The sequence below is a fragment of the Rattus norvegicus genome, chromosome 16, assembly GCF_021556685.1.
Source record: "Rattus norvegicus strain SHRSP/BbbUtx chromosome 16, alternate assembly SHRSP_T2T, whole genome shotgun sequence".
NCBI classification, from domain to species: Eukaryota; Metazoa; Chordata; class Mammalia; order Rodentia; family Muridae; genus Rattus; species Rattus norvegicus.
This window is the reverse complement of record NC_141549.1, coordinates 34,065,785-34,091,753: the sequence shown is the minus strand read 5'-3', so window position 1 is coordinate 34,091,753 and position 25,969 is coordinate 34,065,785. Positions and strand designations below refer to the sequence as shown.

The 25,969-nt window shown below is 40.6% G+C and overlaps 2 protein-coding genes across 3 annotated transcripts in view; both read right to left on the bottom strand.

Moving 5' to 3' along the window:
- The window catches only part of Erich1 (glutamate-rich 1), a gene marked incomplete at its 5' end in the record, with an annotated part of 52,793,804 nt that overhangs the window by 49,572,610 nt on the left and 3,195,225 nt on the right, over nt 1-25,969 (bottom strand).
- The window catches only part of LOC134478835 (palladin-like), a 41,181-nt gene continuing 15,394 nt past the window's right edge, over nt 183-25,969 (bottom strand). Inside the window, exons 2-5 of one of the 3 annotated variants that reach the window (XM_087589424.1) lie at nt 22,582-23,586; nt 3,611-3,669; nt 2,834-2,956; nt 183-421 (exon numbers count right to left, since the gene is read on the bottom strand). In XM_087589424.1, coding sequence (XP_087445550.1) covers nt 3,630-3,669; nt 22,582-23,513 — 972 coding nt within the window. In that variant the 5' untranslated portion in view covers nt 23,514-23,586 and the 3' untranslated portion in view covers nt 183-421; nt 2,834-2,956; nt 3,611-3,629. Of the gene's footprint in view, nt 422-2,833; nt 2,957-3,610; nt 3,670-16,696; nt 17,005-22,581; nt 23,587-25,969 lie in introns of those variants that run through there. The other 2 variants (XM_087589425.1, XM_087589423.1) reach the window with 2 other exon arrangements.

Below are 25,969 nucleotides of genomic sequence, written 5' to 3'. Positions count from 1 at the left end.
TGAAAGTGGTCAGATGCTTCAATTTTATAGATTCCAAACTGATATTAAGACAGTTATGATCAGACTTTCTTATTGTAGGAACTGACAGTTCATATTTAAATAAAATCGAGTCCAATGCAATGCTTTTCTTATCCCACCATATACAGTTTAATTAGTTACTAATTGAATAAGGGCTACAAATCCAGGATTACATATTTTCAATAGTAGATTTATTTTTGTCTCAGAATAATTGTAGAGATATAAGAAGATATGATTTTATGGTTTTGTTTCAGTGTCAATGACAGCACACGTTCAGCCGTCTATATCTGGTGTCTATAAAGAAGATTCCATTATCTTCAAACCCTCCCTCTTTTTAATAGTCTTCCACATCACCGGCGCAGATGGCAAGCAATGCTTTCTTATAGTGTCCTGAAGCAAAATTCTGAAAAGAGAAAAATAAAGGCACATAAAACTCAAATCTCTCCCTGTTTCTAAAAGTCAACTGTACATTTTATAATTGCAGTATAAAAGATTCATGGACCATTAGCCTTCACTAAAATTATTTTTAGTCTAAAGATTTTCTAAGTACTATTCGAAGTGAAACTTATTAAAATAGTGCTGTGCTGTAGTTGAAATGATATGCTTTGTATAGAGCTGATGAAAGTTTAATAACATGTTTTACAGTGAATCTTTTCTTCAGCTTTAGGAATTGACACACTAATGTCACTACTATAGTAAATCAGTGTAGATTCTGGACACTGCCAATGTGTCTCAAAAGATTTGAAAATATTTATACTGTTTAATTCAGTAAATCCTATAGCAGGAAATACATTTAAAATATTATCAATTATGGATGAGTACCAGATTTATGCTAGCAACATCTGCCCTTTAATGTTACATATAACAATGAAAGGCATTCAATCATGTGAGACAGTTTTTCTATTTCACAACGTACTTTATAAAAAGGATGTCTTATTTTCATAAAATCCTTTCTTTTGGTAGCAAAATGTTATTGTTTATGTCTGTGTGAAAAAAGATCCACCTTAGTCCACTGGGGCTTTCACAATCGAGGTGACTTAAAATATCAGAAGTTTATGTCTAAGTTAGGGCAGATGGGAAATCTAGGTGACAAAGCGTTATGTGAATACTTCTTTATTGACTCCAGCCTGATATGGCAGGAGGGTCAAAGGAACATCCTGGAGCTTTGTCTTCCCAACAAGGAGACTAGCCCTACTTGTGGACTCTATCTTCATGACTTTACTCTCAGATGCCCATCTCCTAGCACCTCTCAGATGCCCATCTCCTAGCACCATCCCCTTAGGGCTAGGGTTTCAGTGTAGGAATCTGGAGAAACAAGCTTTCCAGCCACAGCAGGACCTTTCTAGGTATTTCACTCCCAGGTGTTGGTGGTAGAGAACCAGGGCAACTATGTTTCTTTTTATCTTCTTCCATCAGGTCTAAAGATTCCAGAATAGGTAGCTGAACGAATGTCATTATAGAATCCATCTTCATAAAAACCATTTATTGTATTAATGCTCCTTTACATAAGGCTGTGTAATTAAGACTCACAGATTAGCAACGCGTTATTTTAACTTGTCTTCAATATGATTAGAAATAATTACAAAGAGCATAAACAAGCTAGCTTATTCACTTAGAAATTGAGTTCTGACTCAGTGGTACGAGTTGATCACCACTAACAGCTTTAGGTTTTCGAGAAAGGCATAGTAAACCATTTTATCACAGATTAAAAAAAAACATAAAGTTGATTTTAACTGATGCATCAATTTCTTAGAGCCATTTTGGCTCCTACAAAGGCTACGAAAGCACTCTGGAATTTATGGCTTCGATCTCTGAGGTGCTGGGAGTTATGTCTTGAATAATACAAGGAACTGAACTGTTTTTGCTTGGACTGGGAGTTTCACTTGAAAACAATGTGAGTTTTCAAGGTATAAATTGAGACATAGTCTCAAGTATGGCGCGTGTTCTCCTGCTCTACTCTCTCCATCCTGAACACCATTTTGGTTTTCTTTGCTGAAGAAACTAAACATAATGATTTTATACTGCACCCACAGATTACATGGATGGACCATATATTTCATTTTTTTGCCAAGTTATAGAAGACATTTAAAATGTTTTAGGGAGACCAGAATAAGAAATTGGCCTGTTTGTTTTTGAATTATTTCCTTGCCCTCTGATTGGTGAAGTGTTTGGTCATGTAGAGTTTTACGTATTCAGTAATAAATTTCTCCAAATTGGTAGTTGATGTTATTTGACTGGCTGCCTTGTTTTCTATGAGGCTTTGAGGAGTGGTGCTGGGCAGCAGTTAATACATTCCGGTGGCAAAATACTGTTTTTTTTTGTTTTTGTTTGTTTGTTTGCTTGCTTGCTTGTCTGCTTGCTTGTGTTTCGAGAGGGTTCAAGAAGTGGATCCTAGCCTCTAAGTTGCTTTGGAGCTGAGGGAGACCTTGAAGTGTCGGTTCTCCTATTGCAACCTCAGTAGATCTAGTGTCGGGGTTGCAGGTGAAATCACAGGCAAACTGCCACACCCAGCTGGTCCTGTGCTTTTCACATCAGAAGGGAACCCTGGAACCACAGTCATAGGAAGGGAATATTTTATACAATTACATAAAGAATTTTGTTTAAAAGCAAAGATCAGTATTTCTGTGGTGCAATGACTTTTCCAGGTTGATGTTTGTTAAAGCACTGAACGCTGTCTAAGCTCTTCGAGTCAACCATCCTTGTGAGACATGTAGCTTTTTAGATACCCACAGCAAGTTGTTTCAATTGAAGCTTTTATTTACGGCTCAGAAAGAATAATATGTGAGGTAAATTCAATTATGAAGAGAAGACTTACTTTGATATCATGAAAGAGGGATTTTCCGAATCTCTCCTTGTAACGTTTCCTTATGGTCATTAGATCTATTTCACTTCTGGCGATTAGAATCCTGATGACAGTTTTGTTATGGAAGCCAAAATCCTAAAAACAGCAGAAATGTGGGTAGAGAAAACAGTACTTTAAGACCTGTTCAGCATGGAAGGGCTTCCTTCTCAGTAGCGATTTGCTTGTGGGTCCACAGGACTTAAACATTGCTGTCACTGCTATGGGATGCCTGGGGCCTCCCTTCTCGGAAGTTTCAAACGTCTTTCAAGTGGAACAATGGTGACATCTGGTGGCCACTCAACGTAATCTAATGCTTTATATCAGAATATTTTTGAGTATAAATCTACTAACATTTCATAATTTGGGGAGATTACAACAACCAAAATTCTGACCAAGTTCCCTGAATCAGGGCACAGCTGGGATCAGGGCACAGCTGGAATCAGAATAACTATGATTATTTGTCCAGGTCATACACAGGGAAGGCATTAGGCTGTTGTTGCCGTCATGGTGCATTTGAATGATCAGTTTAAATAAATAAAAAATATTAAGATTCTAAACTGCACGAGGTCAATATACTCTAAGTCTCAGGTGTCTTAAGTACACATGTTGTAGAAAGCAGAGAATATCTGCATTTAATGAATTTCACTTTTGGTGTTTAACTTGCTTCCTTTTACTTGAACACATTTTCTTTGGAATAAAAATAGTAGATATTAATTTTAAATAAGTTAAAAAAGTATGTGTTATACTTACATGGATTGCCCTGTATAATTTATAAGCAAAGTAGCTTGGTTTGTCCTGAACACAACCAACTAGAGAGGAAGAGAGCAAGGAAAAATTTGAGTGACAGGATGTAATTCTTCGGAAGTCGGGAAAGAAATTGAGCACTTACATATTCTTCCAGAATCATCACGTTGCATTATAGTTTCAATACTTAGAATAATGGTAGCACTAGCCACACTCTATCAAAAAGTATAACATATCAATATTTTATTTTGTAATGACAAACGATTGTCTCTGAACATATGGCCATTATTATTAATTTTTTTAAAAAAAGGGCAGGGTATAACTGCATTGCTGTCTTGAGAGGCAGAGACTTTTAACTATAAATATCTATGTTGTCTGTTCACACTGAAATGGTTGGCACCGTCTTCGTATTCTCTAATATCTCTAATATCTCATCACATGAACAACAGATTTCAAAATTCCACCGCTGGTATACAGAAACAGTATGAGTGAAAATCTCATAAATCTACTTGTAAAAAAATACTTTGTTTAGTGAGAAAGCTGAGATTATTAATTATAATTAGCCACATGTCCTTTTCCTAGTTGTAATAGATAAGTGAGATTTAGTTTCTGTTACCCTGTTATTGTCAAATTACTTATTCTACCAATTCTAGAGACTTAGTTGACATCACAGGTTTCTTCCAACTTTCTACAAAATATTTTTTATTTGTGTGCATATGTGTTGATATGATGTATGCACATGTATGTGTGTGCATTCCTGTGCACAAGCACAGAGGTCAGAATAGGCCTCTTTATCACTATCCTTCTTTATTCCTCTCCAGCTATGCTTTTGAGGCAGGGTCTCCCTAAGCCTGGAATTCACATCCTCAGCAAAGCTAGAAGAAATCAAGCTCCGGAAAATCCTCTTGTCTTCATCCATCAAAGCTGGTACTTCAGGCATGTGTGAGATGTCTGGCTTGTTATATTGGTCCTGGAATCCAAACTTAACTCTCAGGATTACTCAGTGAGTGCACTTGGCTACTGAACTACTTTTATGTCTTCTCAATTATTTGTAATAACAAACTGTTTGTACATAGAACCTGAATGCCAGCTACAATGACGTAATAAAATATGATTATAAAAATAATAGATAATTATGCAACTAGTTTGAGGTTTTACATTTTTGCACAGATACCAGATATACATAAAATGAAAATAAATGGGCCAATAATTTAGGGGATGAAAGAAGGTGTTTTACTTGAGCTTCAGGAATTGCTTCATTAAGCATTTTATTTTCATTTTAACCTACTATTCATTTTGAAAAATATCGGTAACTGCTACTTTTGCAAGCAACTACTTGAATTAGAGTTATACCAACTGTATATAATTTTGTGATAGTCTTTTTCTCTCTATAAAGATGCTCTATTAGAGAAACCACAGTTGAGTTAGATTTTAGGCAGGGTTTGAGAATAAAATCGGCCAAAGCTTTGATTATGAGATGATTGTACTTGATTTTTAGTAAAGCAAACAAAACGTAAGGTCCTGGATATAAAAATGTCCCTGTTTCCCTCTTTCATGTAGTGATGAACGAAGGTTCTGCCTTTCTTAACTTCATCCCATGACAGTGAGTGCTTAACAGACAGACCTTTTTCTCTCTTCCTCAGGCTCAACGCTGAAGAAAGGCGTCAGGTCTTAAAGGGCAGAACGTGATTGTTAATGGTCCCTCTGACATTATGCCAGGGACTTTCTCCTTTCGTTTAGTCTGGACTTGTCTTCCTACCCCCTTTTTTGACTTAACTCAAACGATCACCCTTTTCATTACACTATTCATTCCACACTATCCTCTATTCATTATCTTTATTAGAAATTTCTTCATCCAAGACTATATTAGATAGAAGGAGATGCTTATGAGGGTTGCTGTGGTGGAGAGTCTCCAAAGATTAGGATCAGAAAACAATAAATTGCATTAAATTAATACATTGGAAATTTGTCCACTGGGAATTATTCAAATGTATACCTTAGTAATGATCATAAATTAACAAAAAACAAACTTTGGGGTTGGTAATTCAGATATAGTCTTAACTATATGTCTAAGTTACTCTTCTATTGCTGTGAGAAGACACTACGATCAATGCTACTCAGAGAAGTTGGAATCATGGTTTCAGGGTCTGTGATGGTGGAGCAATTGCACAGTGGCAAGAACAGCTGAGAGTTCGCATCTTGAGTCACAAGTAGTAGTCACCTGAGGACATAGTGGGGATGGCGTGAGTCTTTTAAAACCTTAAAGCCTACCCCCGGTGACACACCCTCTCCAACAAGGAGTCCCACCAACTCAGATCCAAGTATTCAATCCTATGAGCATATGAAGGACATGTTCATTCAAACACTGTAAATGTATCCTTCTATTCTTAGTTTCTTCATGTGTAAAATGAGCATTATTCATCCTATTTCGCATTGACAGAAGATGCCAGACTACTCAAGAGTAAGGCTATTGCATAAATGACATCTGTCGGGGGCTGGTCTGGTGCTGCTATATATTCAAATGTTAAATACTGGCTCCCAAAATCTGGCTGCAGTCCAGAGGAGCACTTTCTCATGAATAATGAGAAAATAATGTTATGTAAACTTTGCTCTACAATCTTCTCTGACTGGTTATATAAAAGTGACTGACAGCCAATTACAGGTAAGAACAGAGGTAGGTGGAGCTTTGGTTATGGGGCTGGGGTTTACAGGTAGGGAGCACAAGGAGAGGAAGAGAATGGGGTGGGGGAGAGCAATAGGTTGTCATTAGACAGGATGAGCTAGGAGCATATGGCTGAGAGAAGTGTAACCTGAGGACAGACTGAAGGAGCAAGTCTCAAACAGCAAGTGATTTGGTGAAATCAGCTGACTAAATGTAAAGGCCTCAAAACATATGAAAATCATAAGAGATTAGAGACAACTTTGCGGGTTGAGGCAGATTGCTCCTTCTAGAAGGATAAAGGATGACGGCAGTGTCGTGAATTAGCAAGCACAGTGGAGACCTGTATTGTCTAAGAGGGTCGGGGATCCATAAGAAAGTAATATACATAGCAAGTTCAAGGCCAGCTTGGGCTACATGAGACCCTGTTACAAAAAAATCACACTTGGACATGCAAGTGTGGGAAATACTGCTATGAACACCTTGGGGTTGTAGAGATGGCTCAGCAGTCTAGAACATTCGCTTCCATTCTGTTTGGTGCTCAGTCAGGTGGCTCAGAACTGCCTGTAACTCCAGTTTTAGAAGATCTTCTCCCTCTTCTGGCCTCCTTGAGCACATAGAAACACATAGGTGCATGCTTACACACACACACACACACACACACACACACACACACACACACACACACAAAACCCAACTTTTAAAATGCAGGTTTCTGGCCTGGTAAGGTGGCTGAACAGGTAAAGGGCACCTATTTCCAAGGCGCATAATCAGAGTTCAATCTCAGGAACCCGCTACTAAAGCTTGAGTCTACCATGTTGATAGCTTTCCTGAGCTCAGTGAAAAAAGGAATCCATTTTCTTAGCAGGGCTTCCTCTTCTCTGCCTGATCTGGGGAGCCCAACCTGAATCTCCTACCTAGGGAATTTCAGGTAAGCCTTGGGAGATTCTGGGTTCAGCTTCCTGGAATGCTTCTCTGAAAATGAGCTATCTCCAGAATCATAAGCCTCACCAAATGAAACTCCAACCTAAGAAGAACCACTTCCTGCTCTCCAGGCTTCATATATATAGCCCTTGGTTCACCCCGAATAAACTGTATGCACACACGCCGTTTCCATAAAAAAATGTGATATACTAAATATCCCAAGTTCCCTTTCCTTTAGTTTGTTCAGTGTCTGAAGGGCTCCACACAACCACAGGCCTACAGATGTCTGCTGATGTTGTCTAGGCGGAAGAACCTCTCAGGGCAAGAAGAGTGGAGACAACTTTGTAGAGGACTGTGAAAGTCGATCAGTCAGGGTATCATGGAGGAAAAAGTGGTTACAGAGAATGTATGGATCCTCAGATTAGTTGATGGATATGTCTGTTTGTTTTGAGGGTGCCTTGAACTTAGCACAAATGCTAGGATGACTTTCACCTTGTGCAGCCCTCCTGTCTTAGTTCTAGGTGAGCCATGAAGTGCAGTAATGCTCTTGTCAATGACATCTCCTTAGATAACAGATTGCTTGTATGTAATGGTGGTTCTATAAACTTGTAATGCAGCTACGAACTTCTGTGGCCCTAAGACACTAATTACAGTTGTCATAATGCAGCACCATGCATACTGGCATGCTTGTGACGACACTGTGTAAACAAATGACCATTCTGCCTGTCACGTCAAAGAACAGCTAGCGCACGGAATTACTTACTTATCCTAATACTTGATAATGTCATAAATACATGTTACAACCTCAGGATTTTTATGTTTGTTTGTGTGTTCAGCTATGCCCATGTATAGGTCAAAGGACATCTTTTGGGAGTCCATTCTGTCCTTCTACCAGTGACTCCTAAGGATGGAACTCAGGTCATCAGGTTGGCAGTAAATGCCTGTACAAGATGCATCATCTTTCTGGTCATCTTTCTGGTCATTATGGCACTTTTTCAAGTTTCTTCTTATATGTACATATAAGAAGTTCACAGTGGGGCTAGGGAGATGGCTCAGTCATTAAGAGAGCACACTACTCTTACAGAGGACCCAAGTTCAGTTCCCAGGACCCGTGCCGTCAGGTGGCTGTAACTGCTTATAACTATAGAGTTAGCCAAAAGGACTTGATGACTCTTCGGGCATTTGTACTCACACATACCTACACACAGACATACACACACACATAATTTAAAATTAAGTTTTTAAAAAACTTCCCTGTAAAATAGTATGCCATGTTATGTTGTCAGCTGCCTCATATCTCACAATTACATCAAGAGGCCTGCAATATATACAGATAAATTGCCCTGTGTTGTTTAAACCCACTGTGAAAGTGGTTCTGGAAACTAGAGTTGCTTCCTTCCCTGTTTCAGATCTGATCCTGTTTGATTCTAAATGTCTTCCAAGCATATTGTTTGGGGCTGGTCCCCCTCATTGTGTGACAGAAGGACAAAAAGTTAAAAAAAAGAAGCGTAAGTGGAAACATATCATCGTTGAAAACAGCCGAACAGGAAAGCATTCCTAACAAAACTTATGGCTGCTCACCCCAGTCCCCGTGCCTGCATGGCAGAGAGGAATGAGCACTTCAGTCTTGGGAAGCTCACTAGCAAGAGTAGGGAGCACCTCCTCAGTGGGGAAGGCCAGCTGGCTGACTCAGTTTCCCCAGTCCATTTGTGTTAGGCATTGCGAGCACTCAGTTTGATGGTGTTACCTCTACACACTGTTATTAGTTTTTTCACTTGGGAGCCCCAACCAAGGGGACACCTGCTTTGCCCAGGATTCTCTACTAGGGACTCCAGCTGGCTCCCTTAGAGAGTGTTTCTTAGTATTTCTGCAGAATATTCTGAGCACCTGACTTGGTAATATTTTGGTATCTATCCAGCTCTTGATATTCATTGTTACTTTAGCTTTTATGTACGTGCTATACTATTCATTTCAAACCAGAAGATGACAGCCACTGTAGATCATCCTTTAGACCCTACAGATCAGGGCCACACCACAGCATTGATCTATGCCATCTGAACTGTGCCAACATACTGAGATGCTTGTGTAATACCAAAATCATCATGCTTCTTAGAGTGCATCCCTATTATTAAATAACATACGGCTGGATTTGGATTTAATAATCCTAATACAGTGTTGTGTCAGCCTGATCCAAAGGGATCTCTGTTGAATTTTCTTTCTGAGCTGTTATGAATGGCTTTATGAAGGCAAACGGAAAGAGACACCACTAGGCATTCTCTTCATTCCGTGCAGTACCCATCTGCAGAATCATAAGGAAGCAATCCCGAGTTCATTACGCTAATCCTATTAGCATCTTTTAAAACATGACTCATGCCCCTTCAGAATGATTGCTGTCACGTCAATATTAAATGTTTGTTATCGTGGTCGCATAACCACATGCGCAGGAGTAGCTCAGACTAATTCCAGGAGCGGCTGGCAAAGGGGGAAACTCTCGCTTGCTGATTTCTTTTCCTGACATGTTTGGTCTGGAAACACTTGGGATATAGATGTCATTGTGGTCTCTAGCACTCAGCCATTTCCAACTTGGCCTTCTTCATTTCTTCTCAGAACACTTTTTCATGTCATCTGCTTCTAACCTTCTACCTTGTCTCTTTCTGAGTCCCTTCTTGGAGCCTTCAGTGGTATCCTGTAGTTTCATAACCTCCGACTCGTGTCTCCCTTACCACTCTGATCATCTATGATACATTTACTCTATCCAACTGATGAAATATATCCATGTAGGGAAGGCCCTGAGAACACAGTCAGGTGCTAGCGTCCTAGTCACTACCTCTCATGTTTGTCATCTCAAGCACAGATGATTAGTTCAGATATATGTCATGCTGGAATAAAGAAAATGAAAACCAAGTTCTGTTTCTATAAACATACCTGGAGTGTAAGCAGGCCTAACAGAAGCAGGAGGAGGAGGAGGACGGGGAAGAGGAGGAGGAGAGGAGGAAGAAAATTATAAGTGTCAGGGAAACAGGCCTTGGTTACAATGCCAATGAGGAGAGGGGAGGCAAAACAAACTGCTCTTACAGTTTGGACCATAGTTTATTCTAATTCCATGGCTATGAGTGAGAAAATTGCATGCTTCAACCAGAGCAAACTGTAATAAAAGACAGGCTTTGGTTGGGCTTAATCTTTTTCTGATTTATCAAAATCTGACAGCCAGAAACCTATCAAAGGAAGGAGTGAAAAAACACCTGTGTGACAGTTGAGAACTTGAGGAAGACCCCATGTAGAGTCTAGAAGCTGCTGGGGCCACAGAACCCAGTTTGAACCTAAGGTAGCTAAGAACTAGCCTTGTCTTTCGAGAACATGGTGTCCGGACACCTGAGGTTGTGTGGGAAGCAGCTGGAAGGCAGAGAGCCGTGTTTAGACCTTGTTGGAAACGCACCTTCAGATTCCAAGGAGCTAAAGGCATTGTGCAATGGTACAATGGACCAATCAATGTTCAGATTTTCAGACTTGAAGATGAAAGGGACTAGGGATGTAGTAAGCTTTTTTTTTAATTGGTAACATAACTCTTGCAGGTATATATTATAGATGATACAGTGCTTATAAAATTGCTTTGATTTGTAGTAAGACAGACACGCCTTGTTAACAGATTCATTATTTGTCTTGCATAACCTGTTAGGGTTTGGAAAAAAAATCAATCCAAATACAACAGCTCTCACACTGGAGGGATGACACTTGTTCTTTTTTGTGTGGGGTACTTGATGTTTAAACTATTGTTTTTCCTATAGAAGTAAGACTGGTGACTTTTTAATGAGGTGGTACATTAGTAGGTTCCATTAAGAAATGGCAAAATAGAGTCACACCATAGGCTCCAATCTACTTCTATTAAACATTTCACCCAAATGTTAAAATCTGGAGTAGACATGATTTGGTTGGGATGTCACAAAGCTGACTGTGTACAAAGGACTGGTGTCTACTTCTAGTTAGTGAAATTGTCCCCAGAGGGACACAACAGCATTTGAGAGACTCTCCTTGCTTACCTGACCACTCCCCCATGGCACCTGACATTATTTCTGCCAACTCGGAGGTTACCTATCGTCTTGATATGCTCAGTGACTCCCCATGTTAACAATGCTCATACATGGTGCAGAAGACAGTTTCTTTAATCTTGTCTCTTCCTTCCAATAGCTACCTGTCCAAGGTTAAAGTTATTTGTGTCGTAAAAGCTACCGTCTTGTGTTGGAGTCATAGTGGTCTTTCATAGCAAAAGCCTATCCACAATCATGGAACTAAATGCTGTCATTGTTGCAATGGCCCTTCCCAACTGTATTCCAGGCAGTGATGAGGACTTGTCCTTACCCTTGGCACACAGAGTAATTCCATGTAGCAGGGTTCTGGCTAACACAGGCCAGTGCGTTCCTAATTAAAATGCTGGCAATGGAATATAAGAGTTAAATAGTACCATGCTGGATTACAAATCATATTTATTCTGTTCTTGGCATTACTTCTCTGTTTGTGAGAGAGCGAGCGAACGAGGCCTGGCCCATGGCACCATTGCTCTGCTCCCCAAAGCTGCATCAACTGTGTTTATTCTACCAGTAAAAATGTTGTTGATGCTCCCTCGTGTCAATACTGAGTTGGCCAGGGGTGCACACGGTATGACATTTTCTAAGGAGGACCATGAAATCATTGATCATGGTGCCCTTCTTTTTCGGGTTTCCTTGATGTTGCCTTGGGGAATGGAAGGAAGCCATCCATAGGCACCTGCTTTTAGAGAAGCAATCAACATGCAGACTGGAATTACCTCTATGCTGGTAAAAAATGATTTTGAAACTCTTTCTTTTAAAGAAAGAATCCATTTTAATATAACGGGAGTTTTCTTTTTTATTATTAACATTTTTCTTTTCTTTTCCCTGTTTTCTCTTCCTTGTCCTTCTACCTTCTTTTTGGAACATTCTCCTCTATTAACTGTCAGACCCTTTCCCCAAAGCTCTTTCTCTCTCAGAAGATACACTTTTCCAATTCTGGCAGCCAAGGTTCAATGCCGTCCCCTTAGGAAGAAACCTTATTTCCTATGGTGTCCTTGGTTATGCTTTGGGGCTGATGATTACAGACTCACTAGACACTGGCTGCTGAGAGCATATGCAGCTATACAGAGGTAGCCTTCACTGTTGGGACTCATACAGAAGAGAACAAAGTGACTTCCTGTGCGTTTGTGACTTTTCTGTCATGGAATGCTGGCAGTTACGTTTCCCTATCAGTGTACAGGTGGCTAGTGGTTCACTTTTATTCCAGCAGATTATTCAACATATCACTAAATTTTGGCTCAAAGAACTAAAATGAAGCAGGAAAAGTATTCCTATAGCAACACGCCATTTGAATACGGCAACGAGAAGGAGAGTTTTGCATCTTGCTTTAAACGCAGCAAGCCATGGTGGGTTTCAGGCATAATTCTATTTGCCACAGTTACATTTATAATGTCATTCCTAACAGTCAAAAGAATGTGGTGTTTACAGAGAGCTTGTAATAGCTGTAATTATACGTGCACACACTGCGTGCTTCATAGTGAGGCATTGCCCCAGGCAAATGAAGAAGCGGGTCACGAAGAAATGAAATCAGCGTCATAGGAAAGACTTGAAAGCATGAGCAGCTCTTGCTGTGGAAGCAGCAGAAACTTCACAGTCAGGTTCTTGGGAAACTACGATTTTGTACCATTAAGTGTGCAGAGGCTCACTCATTTCCTTGTGAGCATTTTGCCGTATTTTCTAATACTTAAGCAAGACAGTACAAAATCAAAGCCAACCTGCCAGCTTGGGAAAAGTGTATATTTGTTATTCAAATTATTTAACGATTCTTTCCTGCTAAAATTATTGGAATACAAAAACAAGGAGCAAAGTGTTGGGAAGCTACTTTCAATGGACTTTAGCAAATATTTAACGGGTACCTCTGAGACAAGCTGAGGAAATGAAGGGACAATTTAAAGAACCTCAAGAAAACAATAGTCAAGAGGCCTGGGTCAGGAAAGTTTTCCACAATGACTGTAAGTCACGATACATGGCTGACCTCCACAGCTCTGAAGGATGGAGCAAGAGGATGGAGAGACCATTAGGTGTGTGTGGGGGATTGGAAGAAATCCCTTTTTCTTGACTTGATTCCCATCCCCCACAGCCATAAAGAAACTGAAGGCCAAGTAAGGTAAAAAGTTGCTAGAAAGTAGAAATATACAGAGACTCGACACAGTGACTCCAGGGAATTCTTAGTGGAGTCTGACCCTGATAGGCAAACCTAGGATTCTGAGGAAATAGACACGGAAATGCCTGTAAGCATGCGTTTGTGATTCTTACAAGCTCATTGTTTGTCCTATACTGCTGAGGGAGGCAGTTTCTTTCCATTATCCCCATAGTGTTGTGCATGCTTAGGATTTAAAAATGGAAATTGAAGTGCAAAGATTTTAAAGACAGAAAAGAAGAACAATGACTTTTGAGCAGATAGAATATGGGGGATCTTATACCAAATCAACAGTAATAAAAGTAAGAACTTTTTAAAACATTTATTTAATAAATTATGTTATTGTATTTTGTGTGTGTGTCTATTCTCTCTCTCTCTCTGTATGTGTGCACATGTGTGTGTGTGTGTGTGTGTGCACGTGTGCGTGTGCACATGTGCATGTACTTACATGCTGTACCCACAGTGTTGAGTTCATCAGAATTGTAGCTACAGGTGTTGGTGGGACTCCTGGCTTGTCATATGGGTGCTGGGGCCCAAACTCTGGTCCTTGTGATTATACGGCACGCACTACTAACCAATTAGTCATCTCTCCAGTTCCAAAGAAACCACTAAAAAATAACTTTACAAGTGAGATGTTAATATATGTTAGCATATTACTGCATGTCCAACACAATTTTAAATTCTTTATCTGTCTTGGTTGACCTAAACACTGCCCTATAAGTATGTACGGTCATTATTTTATTTTATTAGGAAGGCTATTGAGGCATGAAAGCTTAAACTTACCAAGTTGCCTATCTGATACATGGCATAACCAGAATTTCTCTCACTCTACAATCTACTGTACTCAGCTGTTTTGACAGGTTTTTTTTTCTCAAGCCAATTTTTAATTCTGAAGGGATTCGCTATACATGTCTTTATTTCTTGGGTGAATTTACTTTAATGGTTGTTTGTTTATTTGTTTTCTTGTCAACAATGGAAACTTGCCCAATGAGAGATAAATTGATATGAATTCCCAGTTTGGTTCCTACTATTGATGACTGATACCAATGACAGTTTTCATCAACAAAAATTCCTCAATGCAGTAATACTACTTCTTCTTCTTGAACACAGAGGTTGCTTTTTATTTATTTAATGTTCTTTCTATCTATCTATCTATCTATCTATCTATCTATCTATCTATCTATCTATCTATCATCTACCTGCCTACCTACTTATCCATCCATCCATCCATCCATCCATCCATCCATCCATCATCTATATCTTCCTCCTCCTCCTTCTCCTCCTCCTTCTCCTCCTCCTCCTCATGATCATCATCATCATCTATATAGTGTTGTGTGCATGTGAAGATCCTTGCCTGCACAGCTGCACATGTACCACATTGTTCATGTGGTAGTCAATGGGCAAACTGTAGCCATTGGTTCTCTGCTTCATCATTTGGGTTGAATTTAGGTCTCATCAACCTTGACAGTAAATGCCTTTGCTTCCGAGCCATCTTCCAGGCCTTGAAGCTTGCTTCTTGACTCCCTGAAACAGCATTGTGAGCAGCCTTATTGTGGATATCATGAATGTGCTTGTCACACACCCTGGTGCTGCCCGGGAAGAGGAAATGAAACCCGGAAAGGAGGTGAGGTAGCAACTGGCCATCTGTAAATGTTCAAACTATGAAACAGCAATTCCAGCCAACAGGTCTGATACCTCCTGTGTCAGCAGTACAGAGCAACTCCATTTTCTCAAGATCTGAAGCAAAAGATTCAACAGTCTGATCAATGATAGCCTTCTGTTTAAACTACCATAGAGATAAACCCAGTGTTTTAAAGGAAGAATTCCAAGTGGGCAGGTACTGGAGACAAGTGGATTGAGAAAGAACAGAGGTGTGGGAAGGAAGACAGAGCATCAAGCAGACCACCATACACTTTTAGTCTGTGGGGCACAGACAAGTATGTCCGGAGAAGGCAGAGAGAAGGTTCCATTTCCACATCACCGAAGGGCACTACTCCATTGCTGAGATCTTTTGGTTTCTAGTTCAACAGTAATTTGTTGTTCTAGGGAACATTTCTTGACATTTGTTACACAAAAAGGCCCATGTGGAGAAGAAAAAAAGAACTCAATAACAAAAGAGTAAGAAACTCCACACACGTGCATGAATTCAAGTGTCTACATTTTGACTTTTTCTTGTATCTTCTGTAGCCAAAAACCTGGGTAGACTATTTCATTAAAGGTCTTTGCCATAAGACTGAAAACATAATATTTTATTGGAACATAACAAAATCAAAACAAAAAAGTGATTTTTAAAGTCCTAAAATATCACTGACACAACCCAGAAAAGTGGTTAACAAATAACTTATAATGGAAAATGACTAAGATCCACCCTATTCAATTCATGTTACTAGAGACGTCAAGATGTTTTTAATGATGGTTTTCTTCTGGTACTGGGGACTGAATCCAGGGCCTTGAATGTGCTGGGCAGATGATTTTTCACTGAGCTATATGCACCTGGCTCTTCTGGGTGGTTTTTCTGTACTAAATTATGCACAGTACCAGTGCATAGATAGTATAGATGGTAAAGGAAGATAAAAGGCAATGCTTTTAAGGTTATGCTGTGACCACAACCGAAGCCCCTTGGTTCTTTGTCTCTGTGGTTACTGGCATATTTAATGTAACATTTGACATTCTTGTGTACTAGTTTGTATTCTGACAACCTCAGTAGGCTTAAGATGGTGTTGTTTTAGAAAGTAACTTTAAGAAAACCATTTATTCATGCTAGTTGTGTATATTCACGAGGCCAGGCTGTCCTCAATCCCCCTTTTGCTATGAATGGATAAGGCCCCTGCTTCCACTGTTCGAGTGTTTGTTGGCTTCTTTGCTCATTTTCAGGTGCTTGGTATCAGACCGTGGGCTTTGTGCATGTTAACCAAGCACTTTGCTAACTGAGCCACTGTGCACTTCTTTTTTTGGGTGTGAGCCTAGCCTTTAACGGCTGAGCCATCTCTCCAGCCCTGTGCACTTCTTTTTAACTTGCTTACTCTTAATTGGTATTTTATTTTTGAGTTTCAGATCTGATAAATTCACCTCTGGTTTATTCATTATGTATATATCTTGATTTAATTTATTCACTTACTTTTATAGCTTTTCCAGTTTTATTGAGAACACCAGGGCAACATTTTCTTCCACCTTGGAGTGGAATTTACTCCCAGAGTTATTCAACATGTATTTATTGATCACATATTAGATGTCAGATGCCATTTTAGATCTCAGACACCAATAAATGAAAAAAAAAGGTAGGTCCTTATACTCAAGGATTTTTAATTCTGTTGAAGGAAATGGATAGTAAAATTGAACCAGTAATCCACAGTATGTCATAAAAGTTTATGGAGAAAACTGCCAGATACTACAATTGTGCGGTATGGGCAGGACCTCTCTCCACCCCCTTTTAACATAGGGTAGATATAGCAAGACATACCCCAAAGATACTTTATGGAAAAATATGAAGAGAGAACATTCCACGGAGAAAGAGCAGAAGGCACAGAGGGCCCCTATGAAGGAGGTGCAGTAAGGTCCCTTAGGCTGATGTGGACTCTTCGGCGGTAAGAAGCTGGGATAAATCAAACAGAAGAGACCTTATTAGGATCTGCTAGGACAGTGTATTTTATTCCACTTTATTCCATATAAAAAGTCACTGCATGTAGTGCTATGATGACAGTTCACTGAAAAGGACTCTGATGGGAGTCATGGGGACATGGATGAACAAATGTAGGCCCAAGGAAGTCTATCAGAGGGCAGTGCTAGTATCTGAGAGAGAGCTTGAAGCTTGGAGGGGAGCACACTGGAGGTGACGGAATGAAGAATCCCAGTTTGGAGATCTGAAAGGGAGATTGTTGGATGGACCAGAGATGGGGTTGAGAACAAGCACACTCAAGGGTGACTGCGATAATTTTTTCTAGAACTTCTAGAAAGGAAGTTTTGACACTTTACATTAGATCTCTACAGAGATGTTATGTAAAGGCTTCATGTGTGTACATCTTAAATGCACTGCTTATCCTAAAACTGTGCTCCAAATTACGTATAACCATGTGTCATATTGTAGTAACACCAAATGTAATTGTCGATTATTTTTATTTTGATAATCTGGTGGCGTGTAGAGTTCTCAATGTTGGCTATTCTTGGAATAATCTTGGGCTAAGCCATGTGTATATTCACATTTATAATCTACTGGCTTTGGTGTGACTGCCATATTGTCCCAAACCACCACAGTCCATACAGATGGTCTTACTAAGATAAATATCCATGGTATGTTTTATTTATTATGATTATCCTTAGGGAACATAAATGTCCACAGACAGTGCTGTATTGATTTCATATGGACACTCTCATTGCTTTGTTTTGATGAGGATCAAGGTCTTGCTCATGTAAACTATGTGGAGGCACTGAAGGTGCTGAGTTTTAATTATAAAAAGAATTTAATTAATTGCAATTACATATATTAAATAAAACTTTACAAGACTGGTAAGTATGGCCTAATAGGCATCTGTTTGAGGAACCGTGTCTGGAATATTAAAGTGTATGCTGGATCCTTTTTACTTCAGTAGTTGAGTATTTGAAAGTATTTTCCCTTTCATAAATGTAGGCATTCACCTTACTATTTCTGAATATGAAAGTGTGTAGATCGCTGCTCACAACTAGAAGACTTAGATTTCTTTACAGCTATTATGCAGAGAATATGCAGGCTCTTTTAACATTTGTGCTGACTGATGATCATTAATGGGTTGAAGAGAAAGAGACACAATCATGAGGAACTATGGATCTCTTTGTGTAGAAAATATCACGCCACCATCTCTTTGAAAGTATTTGGAATATGATTTCCTCCTCTCTACTTCTGGAGGTTGCCACTGAACCAGACACAGCAGTTCAGTAAGAAGGACAGTGGCGGGACCTTCTTATGGATCAGACCGAATGATATGGAATAAAACCACCTGACTTACATTCTAGGCTCTGTGATTAATTAACTTTTTTTTTTACTATTTGATACATCACTGTACAGTTTCATATCTAGGGCCTCTTAAATTTAAGTGGTTTAAAAGATACAAGTTCCATTAAAAATATTTTTAAATGCAGAAACTGGGTCAGGTCTGGTGGTATATGCTTCAATTCCAGCACCAAGGAAGCAGAGACAGATGAATCTCTGAGTTTGTGGTCAGTCTGGTCCTATGTAGCCCTGCATAGTGAGTTCCAGGTCAGCCAGGGTTACACAGTGGCACTCTGTCGAAGAAGAACAAATAAGAGGAGGGGAGGAAGAGGAAGAAGAAGAGGAGAAGGAGGAGGAAGACTTCTTTTATAATAACAAAGTCATGTTGTTTTGGGACTAAATTTAGACTCAGATCTAGTCCAGACTGATCTAAAACTCAAGATCATTCTGCCTCTATCCTCCCAGTGCTAGGATTATAGGTATATATCACAACCTTCTATGAACTAGTTATCCACTCGAGAGTGCAGAGGACCAAGGATGGTGAGTGGTGTCCGGTACCCCGCCCCCATGCTCCTCTGAAGGCTGAGAAAGGAGCACCATTAGGACAGGACAGAATGGAGAAACAGATGATGTAACAATTCAACTTGTATGAGACTGGAGAAACAGCTCAGAGGTTAGGAGTATTTGCGGCTCAATCAGGAGGACCAGAGTTCACATCCCATCAAATGGCCCAGAAGGTTTTAATGCTGTCTTTTGGCCCAGGGGGCAACTGCACACACATGTGCACATACACTTACAGAGACACACATTCACCAGCATAAGAACACAATCACAAATAAAAAAAATCTTGAAAAATTTTAAGCTAAAATTGTTAAGAAATAACGTATATACAATTTTTTCTTTATTTTTTTAAAGATTTATTTATTTAATGTATATGAGTACACTGCCTCTCTCTCCAGACATAGCAGTACAGGGCATCGGATCCCATTACAGATGGTTGTGAGCCACCATGTGGTTTCAGGAATTGAACTCAGGACCTTTGGAAGAGCAGTCAGTGCTCTTAACCTCTAAGCCATCTCTCCTGACCCTTATATACAATTCTAATGCTACGTACACACAACTTCTCTTTCCTTTAATGGTTGAGATTTTTGTCTGGAGAAGTAAGAATAAAGGGAGGAAAGAACATTGCTTTCACATTGCACCAGTGGGAACAGCGTGTTTAAAGTAGGAATGCCATGAAATGACTGGCCTGCCTTCTCATTACTGTTCCTCCCACTCCTCCTTTTAACTGGAGCTCCTTTATCTAATTTATTAGTTTGACGATACCCAGGGTTTTCTTCTGTTTTGATCTTTTTAAGACAGAGACTCACCATATAGCCCTGGCTGGCCTGCCGCTCACTATGTAGACCAGTCTGGCCTTGAACTCAAAGGAGATCTATCTGCTTCCTAGTGCTGGGATTAAAGGCTTGTGCTACCAAGTCTGGTCTGAGGCTTTGGAGCAGCCTCGGTTTTGGCCTTCTTTAAGGATCTCTAAGCTAGCAGTAAGTAGCCTAGCCATGCTGTTGTAGGAAGTTGTTCGTTCATCCTGGCTCCAGCACAAAGGCAGTCACTAAACGTCGGCCTCATTTCATCAGAGCTGAATGCAAATTCCTTGTGCTCTTCCTGTGTCCTCCTGGAACCCTGGTCTGGCTGCTTGCTTGCGTATACTATTGACAAGTGAAGTTTCTCCCTGTGTTCTAGTCCCTCAGGATCTCACCACCTGCTGCCATACCTGCAACAGTGCATTCTTTTCTCTGGTCTGCCCCCCACCCAGCCACACCCTGCCCCTTCCTAGGACAGCTGCCAACCGCCCAATACTATGTGTCTCTGTGTTTGCCAAGCAGTATCTCTTGGGCTTTTGCCCACTGATTGCTTCAGATTCCTTGACACTCCCTTCCTCTCCCTAAGACAATCAACGACTTCTAGATCCTTAGAAGGTATCCTGCCAATGAACTAGGTGTCGCTAATGTGTAGGCCAGTGTCCCTGGACTGACGCAAGCTGAGCCAGTTTCTCATGTACCCGTGTGAGCACTGTTTTATTAAAGGTTTTCTTCCTGACACAAAATTGTCTTCACAGAAGATTCTCCACTAGGACCATCCATCACATGTCTCATGTGGTCAATAAAGTTTAATGATCATGAAGTTTGGTGTACTTCCAAATGTATGATCAAGGTGACCAAGATCCCTCAACAGGAATGAAAACAAAACTCCTGGCCTCATGGTAGATTTATATCCTTCTTCTTAAAGCAAATTAAAACAAAAATGAACCCTAAAGGATACAAAATGGCCAGTTAACTAGAGAATGGACAATGGAGTATTTTTTACCGAAGATTTAATGACTGTTTACCATATCTAACGAACATCGGTCATTGATTTTAGTACTTTGAAAATAACTAACAATACTATGCTACTAACTAAATGTCTAAACCTACTGTCCCCAAGAAGCCCAAGCATGATTTTGATGCTTCCCTATGTTACCAGACAACTAACTGAACTTTAATAAGGGATCCTGGCCTGCTCATTTGATTGGGTCCTTTGGTGCTAAGTGGAGTGCTTTCGGTCAGTTTTGACAAGTTATGCATTCGCCACTGAATTACACTTGGAAGAGGCTATTTTGCACATAAATGTAAATCGAACCACGAAGCTTCAAAATCAGTAACACTGTTTTGCATATGAATATATTTCTCACCGAGTATTTGCTCCTAAAATCCGTGGGTTTTAAAAAAACAAAATAGAATCTGAAAGAAACCATTACTCTTATGGAAAACACATAATCGTAGAACACAAGAACACAGCGGCTGAAAGACCCATTAAGAAGGTTTTTACTGCCCCCTGCTGTCCATTTCTTAAAAATATCAAACATTACAGTAAAAACTGACAGGGTGAGCTTGTGAATCATCCCGATGCTTTCTTCTGAGCGATGATTGTAAAGTAAGAAACCAAGGCCAGCGACGCGTGCGTGAGCTTGCACGTACAACGGCTGTTTTGACTTACGTGGCTGACTTTGTCCACTCCATTCTTTCTGTAAGTTAAATTACTTGAGTTTGGGGGTTGGGGATTTAGCTCAGTGGTAGAGCGCTTGCCTAGTAAGCACAAGGCCCTGGGTTCGGTCCCCAGCTCCGAAAAAAAAAAATTACTTGAGTTTGCTTTTAAACATTTGCATCGTTGGGATGAAGCCTCCAAATAACTGAACAAATGCCCATCTTTATAGTGTAAACCTGACTCGCAACTAAGTAATCAGACACCCTAAGGAGCCTGGGTAACACTAGCTACAGGCCACAGTAAGGCGCTGTTATTTTTACATACGATTCAATTCAGACATTATAAAACAGAATGTGATTTCTTATTACACTTTTCATCTCAGGGTTAAAGACACCAAGTCCCAAAAGTGTCTTGAATTAAGAGGCGAGTCCAAGGAAGATCCCTGATTGGAAGCCCCGCGATATGAATTTAAGGGCCCTCTCCTAAACTTTTATTGCACAGAAGGGATACACCCTGTAGCTTAATAAGAAGAATTTATAGGAGTTACAATGGACATAGAGGTAGCCTTCTTCTTTGGCTCTCTGTTTGCACTCAATTCGCTGTCTCATCTTTGGCTGTGTCCTGTCGCTAACCATAGGAAACCAGCCTGCTGTGCTACGGACTTGGTTTATTGGTCTTTGACACAGAAATTCTGCCTACTCTGGCTGCCACATTTGGGAGATGTGGGTGTGTGTCTTTCTCTAATTAATAAGGCAACCTGGTCCATTCCTTAAGCCTGATGTTTATTTTAGGGTTTATCTCTACTTGATCTCTGTACACTGTCATCTCTGTACCTCTAGCTTTGGGGTAGTTTTTTTTTTACCTTCTTCAGTGACTCAGGATTAAAACCACACACCTTTCTCCTCACTTCCGATAAACCATTTACGCATTTTACACTGCCTAGGCTCTGTAAAATCTGCACTCCTATATAACAGCCTGCTGGTATTTCTCATGGCCTCTTTACCTGCCCCACCTGGGGTACCTAGTGGTGTTGGCTATTTGGCCTCCTTTTTGTCTGGCAGGTTTTTGAGAAAATTCTACTGCAGAGACCAGAGGACAAACAACCCAAGAAATCTCTCCTCTTCTCCCTTGAAGTAACACCAGAAGTCAACAAAGTCGCTTTACATTCACAATAAGAGTTCTTACCTGACTCTGGGAGCTGGGTTTCCAGTGACTCTACACTCCAAATAAACTCTGCTTCCTTCGGCAACTTCTTGGCTCCTCAGCTTCTGGATGAAGCGAGGTGCAGACGATGGCAAGTGGCGGGCTTTCTGGGGCTGTGGGTGCGGGATGTGAGTGTGTGGCAAGGTCTCTTCTGGAGCCTTGTGGGCCTGGTAGCAAAGGCTGCCCTGGGGTTGCTTGACCTCTGCGTCCATCTCGAGTTGGTCTAGCTGGTCTGCAGTGGGGCTCTGGCTGGCTGAGGCACTCATCAGGGTTGATGGCTGATTTTTAGGAGACAGATACCCACTGTCTGGTGACGAGGACTCACCATTAGGGCTTCTGTTTCTTGGCTTGGCTGCCTCTCTAAATATGGATGTCAGTTCCTCGATGAAACTAGCTGCCTTGTCGCACAGTTGGCTCTGGGGGCCAGCCTTGCTTTGCTGGGCAGCCTTGGGCTTTGCACTTGGATTGGGAACTTTTGCACCTCGTTTTTCAGCCTTGCGTAGGCTCCGGATGTAGCTGGGGCTGGCCAGCAGGGGTGATACCCCAGGTTTTCTCTTTGAAGCCACCGGGGAAGTGATCCTTTCAGCTTGTTCTGCTAGAGGCTGGACAGATGCTCGCCTATTATCCCGAGGTCCTTCTGAGGAAGTCTGCTCGCCTGATTTCTTCTCCTCATAGGAAGGAGTTTCGCAGAGGCTCGTAGGAGACTTGCTGAAAATCTGTGAGATCTCCTTTTCGGAGTCAAAATCTTCAGTTTCAGAGTTGTCTATAGCTCTGCGTGCCAGGTCAAGGCTTTTATTTATTTCTTCCTGGCTGAGGAAAGCAGAGAGGCCTGGGAAGAAGTCAGCACTTCTGCCCTCTTCCTGCACGTCTGATAAGGAATCATAGAAGGAGTCGTGGGAGGAAGTCTCTGACATATTTGAGCAGTCTACACACACTTGTTACTTGTAGCAGGAAGCTGGAGGCACAGGAAACCTGTGTTCTTGCTTTCTGAAAGACAACACAGAATCTTCATCAGTGTTAATAACCCTTCCCCTGATTTTTTTTCATATCATTAGTAACAAGAAATTGAAAGAAACTTTAAGATGAGCCACTATAGCAATCTTCTTTATTCTATAAATTGGAAGAAAGACCAAATATTTGTGTGCTTACAACTTACAATCCATTAAATTTTTATTTTAGGTTTTCGAGGTAACCTCTTGCTATGTAGCTCAGCCTGGCCTTGAACACATAATCTTCTTATCTCTGCTTCCAGATCTAAGAGCTAGAGGTTGGATTAAAATGTCTGGCATGGTTTGTAATTTCAGGTTGACATGCACTCTGTAAGTGAGCAACTACTCACAAATGATACAAGGAGAGGATGTCTTCGGCAGGGCAGGTCCACAGTGGGCACATAGGGGGCGTTTTGCGTGCCCTCTCCTCTCTCATCACAGAGTTTACCAGTCGTCTCAATGCAGCAATATTTTCAGATAAGTGCTTGAGAATTTTAGTAACTCTGACTGTCCTAGTTTGGTTTCTGTTGCTGAGATCGACACTATGAGCAGAAGCAACTTTGGGAGGAAAAAGTTTACTTGGTTCATAGGTTACCGTCCATCATGGAGGGAAGCCAAAGCTTCCTCATGCAAGAACCTGGAGGCAGGAACTAAAGCAGAGACCGTGGAGGGATGCTGCTTACTGACTTGCTCTCCGTGCTCAGCTCACTTTTTCATACAACTCCGGAGCACCTGCCCAGTGGTAGCACTGTCCAGAGTGGGCTCAGTCTTCTCACATCAATCATAAAACAAGAACATGACCCTGGACATGGCCACAGGACAATCTGACGGAGTCCATTTCTTGATTGGAGTTGCTCTTTGCAGGTGACTCTGGTTTGTGTCATGATGACAAAGGCAGTGTTCTGATAGAACACTGACTTTGTTCACATGGCTCGAATCCACCAAGGGCAAATGTATAATCTCAGATTTCACCCATTTAATAAGTATAAATAGAAAGATCAAGCATTTGTGTGTTTACGAGTTATGATGTATTTATTTATTTATGTTTCTAATAAACCGTTTCAACATTTCTTTGTGTGCAGTCATCATCGTGTATATTCATTCATTCAACATAATTCTAACAGCTAGCAATAATCACGTATTAACTTTCAGGTGCTGAGAGTAAATGTGCACTCCATACTAAGTATTTCCAAACTGTTCTCTCTCTTGAGAGAAAGGATGTATAAATGTACTGTGTTTTTAACTTTGCGGCTTAAGCATTCCTGTTATATTTATTAACTGGTATGTCAGCATGAAGCCAGCCATAAATGAGATATAAATTAATTAGCATGACTATGTCCACAAACTTTGTGGACACCGATTCTTAAATGTTAATTTTTAAAAGTCATAGCATTCCTGTTTTGTTTTTATTTGGAAACATGCCTAACTATGTAGTTCGGGTTGACTTTGGCCTTGGACTTGCAGTTCTCTAGCCTCAGTCTATGAAAGGAGTTGGGATTAAAGACCTGTGCAGTGTGCACACATGTGCACACACTTGTTTATGAGCACATGCAGGTGGCCTCATAGGTGAACTAGAGTGTTGGGGTACACTATGTGAAGGTATGTCTCTGTATATTCGATGTTCATTCTTTACTGGCAGCAAGCTAAATGCCATGAGGATCTTGGTATTGTCATTCCTCACTAGCCTAGAGGCAATCTACAATGGTATATGATTGGCTGTAATAAAGATCTGACAGCCAATAGCTGCACAGAGAGTAGAGGGCGGAACTTCTGAAAGAGGGATGCTGGGAGAAGAAATGAGACTCAAAGATTCACCAGGAGACACACAGGTGAACTGAGGGACCAGAGTGTCGCAGAGAGGTAGAACTAGGCACATGATGGGACATAATGCCAGGATTAGTCAGTTCAAGCTAGATAGCTGTCTGGGAGACTGCCCTAACTAAAAGGCCTAAGCTTTGAAATATTAAAAAGACTTTGTGTCATTATTTATACCACTGACAGGTCTGAGAAAGTCCTGTTATAATAGGGTGTCATATTTCCTAGAGCTAGAGTTATATAGGAAGTTGTGAACCACCCTATATTGGTGCTCAACTAGTCTTTTAAAAGAGCAGTAAAGATTCCTAACCACTGAGTCATATGCCAAGGCCCTAAAGGGTTTTTCTTTTGCAGTGGAAAAAAATCCATAGTTCTGTACATAAAATGTCAATAGGATGGATTAACTCCAGAGGATGATGTTTGCTGACTGCTTTCTGATCTAGAATCATGACATAGTCCTTCCATTCAAGGGTTAAAAAGCCACCACATGGGGTAATAAAATAGGGAAGTTGGAGCCATTAAACAAATGACGTGAAGGTAATCTAAACATCTGATAGAGTGTCAAA